The sequence below is a fragment of the Salvelinus sp. IW2-2015 genome, unplaced genomic scaffold, assembly GCF_002910315.2.
Source record: "Salvelinus sp. IW2-2015 unplaced genomic scaffold, ASM291031v2 Un_scaffold2556, whole genome shotgun sequence".
Lineage (NCBI taxonomy): Eukaryota > Metazoa > Chordata > Actinopteri > Salmoniformes > Salmonidae > Salvelinus > Salvelinus sp. IW2-2015.
In genome coordinates, this window is record NW_019943869.1 from 77519 (window position 1) to 87869 (window position 10351).

Sequence of the window (10351 nt, forward strand, 5' to 3'; positions counted from 1 at the left end):
GGTGGGAAACCTTTTGTGCAAACTATTGGAAACTTACACAAAAGGAGGAGGTAGAGAACACCCTTGTGGACATATTAGGGCCATTTGATCAAGGCGAGGACGGTCGAGAAACCTTTGTGAATAATCTGGATTGACCAAGGAAAGGAGGTGAGAAACCTTTGTTGAATATTGGATTGACAAGGAGGAGGTGAGAAACCTTTGTGTAATTATGGATTGACAAGGAGGAGGTGAGAAACCTTTGTGAATATTGGAATTGACAAGGAGGAGGTGAGAAACCTTTGTGAATATGGATTGGACAAGGAGGAGGTGAGAAACCTTTGTGAATATTGGAATTGACAAAGGAGGAGGTGAAGAAACCCTTTCGTGAATATGGTGGCATACAAGGGGCAGGCAGGTAGAGAAACCTTTGTGAATATTGGCATTGACAAGGAGGAGCGTGAGAAACCCTTTGTGAATATTGGCATTGACAAGAGGAGGTGAGAAACCTTTGTGAATATTGGATGACAAGGAGGAGGTGAGAAACACTTTGTGAATATTGGATTGACAAGGAGGAGGTGAGAAAACCTTTGTGATATTGGATTGCATAAGGAGGCGGTGAGAAACCTTTTGTGAAATATTGGATTGATAAGGAGGCGGGTGAGAAAACCTTTGTGAATATTGGATTGATAAGGAGGAGGTGAGAAACCTTTGTGAATATTGGATTGACAAGGAGGCGGTGAGAAACCTTTGTGAATATTGGATGACAAGGAGGGAGGCTGAGGAAACCTTTGTGAATATTGGATTGACAAGGAGGGGTGAGAAACCTTTGTGAATATTGGATTGACAAGGAGAGGTGAGAAACCTTTGTAGTAATATTTGGATTGACAAGGAGGGCGGTGAGAAACCTTTGTGAATATTGGATTGACAAGGAGGAGGTGAGAAACCTTTGTGAAATATTGGTATTTGACAAGGAGAGAGTGAGAAACCTTTGTGAATATTGGATTGACAAGGAGCGAGGTGAGAAACCTTTGTGAAATATTGGATTGACAAGGAGGAGGTGAGAAACCTTTGTGAATATTGGATTGACAAGGAGGAGGTGTGAGAAACCTTTGTGAATATTGGATTGACAAGGAGGAGGTGAAAACCTTTGTGAATATTGGATTGACAAGGAGGAGGTGAGAAACCTTTGTGAATATTGATTGAAAGGAGGAGGTGAGAAAACCTTTGTGAATATTGGATTGACAAGGAGGGGTGAGAAACCTTGTGAAATATTGGTTGATCAAGGAGGCGGTGAGAAACCTTTGTGAATATTGGATTGATAAGGAGGCGGTGAGAAACCTTTGTGAATATTGGATTGATAAGGAGGGGGTGGAGAAACCTTTGTGAATATTGGATTGATAAGGAGGGAGGTGAGAAACCTTTTGAATATTGGATTGACAAGGAGGACGGTGAGAAACCTTTGTGAATATTGGATTACAAGGAGGGAGTGAGAAAACTTTGTGAATATGGAATTGAAAGGAGGAGGTGAGAAACCTTGTGTAATATTGGATTGACAAGGAGGAGGTGAGAAACCTTTGTGAATATTGGATTGACAAGGAGGAGGTGAGAAACCTCTTGTGAATTATGGATTGACAAGGAGGAGGTGAGAAACCTTTGTGTAATATTGGATTGACAAGGAGGAGGTGAGAAACCTTTGTGAATATTGGATTGACAAGGAGGAGGTGAGAAACCTTTGGTGATATTGGATTGACAAGGAGGAGGTGAGAAACCTTGTTGAATATTGGAATGACAAGGAGGAGGTGAGAAACCCTTGTGTGAATTATTGGATTGACAAGAGAGGAGGTGAGAAACCTTTGTGAATATTGGATTGACAAGGAGGAGGTGAGAAAACCTTTGTGAATATGGATTGACAAGGAGGAGGTGAGAAACCTTTGTGAATATTGGATTGACAAGGAGGAGGTGAGAAACCTTTGTGAATATTGGATTGACAAGAGGAGGTGAGAAACCTGTGAATATTGGATTGACAAGGAGGGGTGAGAAACCTTTGTGAATTGGATTGACAAGAGGAGGTGAGAAACCTTTGTGAAATTGGATTAAGGATAGGCGTGTAAACCTTGTGATATTGGATACAAGGAGGAGGTGAGAAACCTTTTGTGAATATTGGATTGACAAGAGGAGGTGAGAAACCTTTGTGAATATTGGATTGACAAGGAGGAGGTGAGAAACCTTTGTGAATATTGGATTGACAAGGAGGAGGTGAGAAACCTTTGTGAATATTGGATTGACAAGGAGGAGGTGAGAAACCTTTGTGAATATTGGATTGACAAGGAGGAGGTGAGAAACCTTTGTGAATATTGGATTGAACAAGGAGGAGGTGAGAACCTTTGTGAATATTGGATTGACAAGGAGGGGTGAGAAACCTTTGTGAATATTGGATTTGACAAGGAGGAGGTGGGAACCTTTGTGAAATTGGATTTACAAAGAGGAGGTGAGAAACCTTTGGAATATTGGATTGACAAGGAGAGAGGTGAGAAACCTTTGTGAATATTGGATTGACAAGGAGGAGGTGAGAACCTTTGTGAATATTGGATTGACAAGAGAGCGTGGAGAAACCTTTGTGAATATTGGATTGACAAAGAGGAGGTGAGAAACCTTTTGTGAATATTGGATTGACAAGGAGGAGGTGAGAAACCTTTGTGAATATTGGATTGAAAGGAGGAGGTGTAGAAAACCTTTTGTGAATATTGGATTGACAAGAGGAGGTGAGAAACCTTTGGAATATTGGACTTGACAAGGATGGAGGTGAGAACCCTTTGTGAATATTGGATGACAAGGAGGAGTGAGAAACCTTTGAATATTGGATTGACAAGGAGGAGGTGGAAACCTTTGTGAAATTGGATTGACAAGGAGGAGGTGAGACAACCTTTGTGAATATTGGTAATGGACAAGGAGGAGGTGAGAAAACCTTTGTGAATATTGGATTGACAAGGAGGAGGTGAGAAACCTTTGTGAATATTGGATTGACAAGGAGAGGAGGTGAGAAAACCTTGTGAATATTGGATTGACAAGAGAGGAGGTGAGAAACCTTTGTGAAATTGGATTGACAAGGAGGAGGTGAGAAACCTTTGTGAATATTGGTATTGACAAGGAGGAGGTGAGAAACCTTTGTGAATATTTAATTGACAAGGAGGAGGTGAGAAACCTTTGTGAAATATTGGATTGACAAGGAAGGAGGTGAGAAACCTTTGTGAATATTGGATTGACAAGGAAGGAGGTGAGAAAACCTTTGTGAATATTGGATTTGACAAGGAGGAGGTGAGAAACCTTTGAATAGTTTGGATATTCAGACCCCGCCTCCTTATCAATCCAATATTCACAAAGGTTTCTCACCGCCTCCTTATCAATCCAATATTCACAAAGGTTTCTCACCGCCTCCTTATCAATTCAATATTCACAAAGGTTTCTCACCGCCTCCTTATCAATCCAATATTCACAAAGGTTTCTCACCCGACTCCTTATCAATCCAATATCTCCAAAGGTTTCTCACCTCCCAGCAGCGCTGCGTCAACTTCGGCTCCTCAAACAGACAGCTCTGTGACAGCAGGACGCAGACGTTCTTGGCCGAAAGGCTGGTCTCCAGGAAGTTAACACAGGCTCTGGCCAGGTGGGGCACGATGTACTTCTTAGCAGTGTAGAGCGTGGCCAGCACTGTGTCAGCACTCAGGTCTATCTCATCACAGTAGATGTACCTGGGGGACAGGTACAGGTAGAGGGGTGGGTATTAGAATAATAATTATAATATAAAAACATGCTGTCAGTTATTTTTGATTTGACTCTTATTATTGATGATTGATTAATGTACTGCAAAAAAAAGAAGCTGTGTGAAATATTAGATGGAGAAATCAGTGCCTTATCTTGTACAGTATTTATTCTAGACTGACCTCACCACCTCCATCCCAAGGCCTATAACATTATCAGGGTACATTTCAACACTGTGTTTGTGTTCCATATGGTACCCTGTTCCTTTCATAGTGCACTATATTTAACCAGGGACAATAGGGCTCTAGCTACAGTTTGATACGCAAGATGAGAGAGAGAGAGAGAGAGAGAGAGAGAGAGAGAGAGGAAGATGAGAACAAGAATGAGAGAGAAATGTTCAATTTGGAATTCAGAAATAGAGGGAGTTGAAGAGGAGAAATATATGGAGGTAAGAAAACGAGTAGACTTCTTCCTTACTTCAACATTGCCAGGAATGCTGCAGGCTCCATGTCCGGAATCCGGATTTCATCCTTGTTTTCCGCAAGCTCTCCATAAAACATGGCATGGAACACCGAACTGCCAACAGCGAGAACATACTGTTGGAAAAAGAGCATAGATGGTGAGACAGAGAACTGGAAGACAGAACAGAAAGTTAACACAGGCTCTGGCCAGGTGGAGCACAATGTACTTCTTAGCAGTGTAGAGCTGTTGGAGAGAGAGAAGAGATGGTGAGACAGAACTGGAAGATGATGATGATGATGATGATGTGGTCTCCTTAAACAGTACCTATGTACTGTCTTATGTAGCGGAGGACAGTTAGGTAAAAGGTCTTATGTAGCGGAGGACAGTTAGATAAAAGGTCTTATGTAGCGGAGGACAGTTAGATAAAAGTCTTAATGTAGCGGAGGACAGTTAGGTAAAAGTTCTTATGTAGCGGAGGACAGTTAGATAAAAGTCTTATGTAGCGGAGGACAGTTAGTAAAAGTCTTATGTAGCGGAGGACAAGTTAGGTAAAAAGGTCTTATGTAGCGGAGGACAGTTAGATAAAAGTCTTATGTAGTGGAGGACAGTTAGGTAAAAGTCTTATGTAGCGGAGGACAGTTTAGGTAAAAGTCTTATGTAGCGGAGGACAGTTAGATAAAAAGTCTTATGTAGCAGAGGACAGTTAGGTAAAAGTCTTATTAGCGGAGGACAGTTAGATAAAAGTCTTATGTAGCGGAGGACAGTTAGATAAAAGTCTTAAGTAGCGGAGGACAGTTTAGATAAAAGTCTTATGTAGCGGAGGACAGTTAGGTAAAAGTCTTATGTAGCGGAGGACAGTTAGGTAAAAGTCTTAAGTAGCGGGGACAGTTAGATAAAAGTCTTATGTAGCGGAGGACAGTTAGATAAAAGTCTTATGTAGCGGAGGACAGTTAGGTAAAAGTCTTATGATAGCGGGAGGCAACAGTTAGGTAAAGTCTTATAGCGGAGGACAGTTAGATAAAAGTCTTATGTAGCGGAGGACAGTTAGATAAAGTCTTATGTAGCGGAGGACAGTTAGATAAAAGTCTTATGTAGCGGAGGACAGTTAGATAAAAGTCTTATGTAGCGGAGGACAGTTAGATAAAAGTCTTATGTCGCGGAGGACAGTTAGATAAAAGTCTTATGTAGCGGAGGAAAGTTAGATAAAAGTCTTAAGTAGCGGAGGACAGTTAGATAAAAGTCTTATGTAGCGGAGGACAGTTAGGTAAAAGTCTTAAGTAGCGGAGGACAGTTAGATAAAAGTCTTATGTAGCGGAGGACAGTTAGATAAAAGTCTTATGTAGCGGAGGACAGTTAATAAAAGTCTTATGTAGCGGAGGACAGTTAGATAAAAGTCTATGTAGCGGTGGACAGTTAGATTAAAAGTCTAATGTAGCGGAGGACAGTTAGGTAAAAGTCTTATGTAGCGGAGGACAGTTAGATAAAAGTCTTATGTAGCGGAGGACAGTTAGATAAAAGTCTTATGTAGCGGAGGACAGTTAGATAAAAGTCTTAAGTAGCGGAGGACAGTTAGATAAAAGTCTTATGTAGCGGAGGACAGTTAGGTAAAAGTCTTAAGTAGCGGAGGACAGTTAGATAAAGTCTTATGTAGCGGAGGACAGTTAGATAAAGTCTTATGTAGCGGAGGACAGTTAGGTAAAAGTCTTATGTTTTATTTTTATTTTTTTATTTTTTTTTTTCACCTTTATTTAACCAGGTAGGCTAGTTGAGAACAAGTTCTCATTTGCAACTGCGACCTGGCCAAGATAAAGCATAGCAGTGTGAACAGACAACACAGAGTTACACATGAGTAAACAATAAACAAGTCAATAACATGTAGAAAAAAAAGAGAATCATATATACAATGTGTGCAAAAGGCATGAGGTAGGCAATAAATCGAATAATTACAATTTAGCAGATTAACACTGGAGTGATAAATCATCAGATGAACATGTGCAAGAAGAGATACTGGTGTGCAAAAGAGCAGAAAAGTAAATAAATAAAAGCAGTATGGGGGGTGAGGTAGGTAAATTGGGTGGGTAGTTTACAGATGGACTATGTACAGCTGCAGCGATCGGTTAGCTGCTCGGATAGCAGATTTTTAAAGTTGTTGAGGGAGATAAAGTCTCCAACTTCAGAGATTTTTGCAATTCGTTCCAGTCGCAGGCAGCAGAAGAACTGGAAGGAAAGGCGTCCAAATGAGGTTTTAGCTTTAGGGATGATCAGTGAGATACACCTGCTGAAGCGCGTGCTGCGGGTGGGTGTAGCCATCGTGACCAGTGAACTGAGATAAGGCGGCACTTTACCTAGCATAGCCTTGTAGATGACCTGGAGCCAGTGGGTCTGACGACGAACATGTAGCAGGCCAGCCGACTAGGGCATACAGGTCGCAGTGGTGGGTCGTATAAGGTGCTTTAGTAACAAAACGAATGGCACTGTGTAAACTGCATCCAGTTTGCTGAGTAGAGTGTTGGAAGCTATTTTGTAGATGACATCGCCGAAGTCGAGGATCGGTAGGATAGTCAGTTTTACTAGGGTAAGTTTGGCGGCGTGAGTGAAGGAGGCTTTTTTGCGGAATAGAAAGCCGATTCTTGATTTGATTTTGGATTGGAGATGTTTGATATGAGTCTGGAAGGAGAGTTTTGCAGTCTAGCCAGACACCTAGGTACTTATAGATGTCCAACATTCTAGGTCGGAACCGTCCAGGGTGGTGATGCTAGTCGGGCGTGCGGGTGCAGGCAGCGAACGGTTGAAAAAGCATGCATTTGGTTTTACTAGCGTTTAAGAGCAGTTGGAGGCCACGGAAGGAGTGTTTATGGCATTGAAGCTCGTTTGGAGGTTAGATAGCACAGTGTCCAAGGAAGGCCGGAAGTATATAGAATGGTGTCGTCTGCGTAGAGGTGGATCAGGGAATGCCCGCAGCAAGAGCAACATCATTGATGTATACAGAGAAAAGAGTCGGCCCGAGAATTGAACCCTGTGGTACCCCCATAGAGACTGCCAGAGGACCGGACAACATGCCCTCCGATTTGACACACTGAACTCTGTCTGCAAAGTAGTTGGTGAACCAGGCAAGGCAAGTCATTAGAAAAAACCGAGGCTACTGAGTCTGCCGATAAGAATATGGTGATTGACAGAGTCGAAAGCCTTGGCCAGGTCGATGAAGACGGCTGCACAGTAATGTCTTTTATCGATGGCGGTTATGATGTCGTTTAGTACCTTGAGCGTGGCTGAGGTGCACCCGTGACCGGCTCGGAAACCGGATTGCACAGCGGAGAAGGTACGGTGGGATTCGAGATGGTCAGTGATCTGTTTGTTGACTTGGCTTTTCGAAGACCTTAGATAGGCAGGGCAGGATGGATATAGGTCTGTAACAGTTTGGGTCCAGGGTGTCTCCCCCTTTGAAGAGGGGGATGACCGCGGCAGCTTTCCAATCCTTGGGGATCTCAGATGATACGAAGGAGAGGTTGAACAGGCTGGTAATAGGGGGTGCGACAATGGCGGCGGACAGTTTTCAGAAATAGGGGGTCCAGATTGTCAAGCCCAGCTGATTTGTATGGGTCCAGGTTTTCCAGCTCTTTCAGAACATCTGCTATCTGGATTTGGGTAAAGGAGAAGCTGGGGAGGCTTGGCGAGTAGCAGCGGGGGGGCGGGGCTGTTGGCCAAGGTTGGAGTCGCCAGGAGGAAGGCATGGCCAGCCATTGAGAAATGCTTGTTGAAGTCTTCGATTATCACGGATTTATCGGTGGTGACCGTGTTACCTAGCCTCAGTGCAGTGGGCAGCTGGGAGGAGGTGCTCTTGTTTCTCCATGGACTTTACAGTATCCCAGAACTTTTTGGAGTTAGAGCTACAGGATGCGAATTTCTGCTTGAAAAAGCTGGCCTTTGCTTTCCTGACTGACTGCGTGTATTGGTTCCTGACTTCCCTGAACAGTTGCATATCGCGGGGGCTCTTCGATGCTATTGCAGTTCGCCACAGGATGTTTTTGTGCTGGTCGAGGGCAGTCAGGTCTGGAGTGAACCAAGGGCTATATCTGTTCTTGGTTCTGCATTTTTGAACGGAGCATGCTTGTCTAATATGGTGAGGAAGTAACATTTAAAGAATGACCAGGCATCCTCAACTGACGGGATGAGGTCAATATCCTTCCAGGGTACCCGGGCCAGGTCGATTAGAAAGGCCTGCTCGCAGAAGTGTTTTAGGGAGCGTTTGACAGTGATGAGGGGTGGTCGTTTGACCGCGGACCCGTGGCGGATACAGGCAATGAGGCAGTGATCGCTGGAGATCTTGATTGAAGACAGCAGAGGTGTATTTGGAGGGCAGGTTGGTCAGGATAATGTCTATTAGGGTGCCCATGTTTACGGATTTAGGGTTGTACCTGGTGGGTTCCTTGATGATTTGTGTGAGATTGAGGGCATCAAGCTTGGATTGTAGGACTGCCGGGTGTTAAGCATATCCCAGTTTAGGTCACCTAACAGAACAAACTCTGAAGCTAGATGGGGAGCGATCAATTCACAGATGGTGTCCAGGGCACAGCTGGGAGCTGAGGGGGTCGGTAGCAGGCGGCAACAGTGAGAGACTTATTTCTGGAGAGATTAATTTTTAAATTAGAAGTTCGAACTGTTTGGGCATAGACCTGGAAAGTATGACAGAACTTTGCAGGCTATCTCTGCAGTAGATTGCAACTCCTCCCCTTTGGCAGTTCTATCTTGACGGAAAGTGTTATAGTTGGGTATGGAAATCTCAGAATTTTTGGTGGCCTTCCTGAGCCAGGATTCGGACACGGCAAGGACATCAGGATTGCAGAGTGTGCTAAAGCGGTGAGTAAGGCAAACTTAGGGAGGAGGCTTCTGATGTTGACATGCATGAGGCCAAGGCTTTTTCGATCGCAGAAGTCAACAAAGAGGGTGACTGGGGACATGCAGTCTTATGTAGCGGAGGACAGTTAGATAAAAGATCTTATGTAGCGGAGGACAGTTAGATAAAAGTCTTATGTAGCGGAGGACAGTTAGGTAAAAGTCTTATGTAGCAGAGGTTATTTGAAATCATGCTCTAGTGATATATTGTCCCTAAGTTTCTCTCAATTATCACCCGTGACGATCAGGAGAAGGGTTCGATCCCCGCTAGTTACACTTACCCTGTGTCCTGGAAGTCTCTGAGTCCCTCCTGTCTGTCCCACCACGAAGTGAACATCGGCCATCAACTCATTGTTGAACATCACAGAATTTCTAAAAAACAGACCAGAGGAAGATCAAAGTATACCTTTTACCTGTGCTGTATGCTAAGAGTAACTCTCATACACTACATGACAAACAGTATGTGGACACCTGCTCGTCCAACATCTCATTCCAAAATCATTGGTATTAATATGGAGTTGATCTGCCCTTTGCTGCTGTAACAGCCTCCACTCTTCTAGGAAGGCTTTCCACTAGGTCACTAGATTATATTCAGCCACAAGAGCACGGGCAGAGTCGGTGTTCCAATTCATAACAAAGTTGAGAAATGGGGTTGAAAAAAGGGCCATCCCAAAACTGTTGCTACAAAGTTGGAAGCATAAAATCGTTTAGAATGTCATTGTATGCTGTAGCGTTAAGATTTCCCTTCACTGGAACTAAGGGGCCCGAACCATGAAAAACAGCCCCAGACCGTTTTTCCTGATCCACCAAACTTTACAGTTGGCACTATGCATTGGGGCAGTTAGCATTGTCTTGGCATCCATCAAACCCAGACTCGGTTGCCAGATGGTGAAGCGTGACTCATCACTCCAGAGAACACGTTTCCACTGCTCCAGAGTCCAATGGAGGTGGCGCTTTACACCACTCCAGCCAACGCTTGGCATTGCGCATGGTTATCTTAGTTTTGTATGCGGCTTCTCGGCTACGGAAACCTAATGCATGAAGCTCCCGACGAACAACTGTTGTGCTGACGTTGCTTTCAGATGCAGACCTCGGTAGTGAGTGTTGCAACCGAGGACAGACAATTTTTACACGCTACGCGCTTCAGCCCTCAGCGGTCCTGTTCTGTGAGCTTGTGTGACCTATCACTTCGCAGCTGAGCCGTTGTTGCTCCTAGACATTTTCACTTCACAATAACAGCACATACAGTTGACCGGGG

At 43.9% G+C, this 10351-nt stretch overlaps 1 protein-coding gene across 1 annotated transcript in view; it reads right to left on the bottom strand.

Annotated features, from left to right (window-relative positions):
• Window positions 1-9461, bottom strand: part of LOC112074274 (BTB/POZ domain-containing protein 3-like) — a 21895-nt gene extending 12434 nt beyond the window's left edge. Inside the window, exons 1-3 of the mRNA XM_024141467.2 lie at window positions 9375-9461; window positions 4216-4334; window positions 3527-3728 (exon numbers count right to left, since the gene is read on the bottom strand). Coding sequence (XP_023997235.1) covers window positions 3527-3728; window positions 4216-4334; window positions 9375-9455 — 402 coding nt within the window. The 5' untranslated portion in view covers window positions 9456-9461. The remainder of the gene's footprint in view (window positions 1-3526; window positions 3729-4215; window positions 4335-9374) is intronic.
• Window positions 9462-10351: the final 890 nt, after the last annotated feature.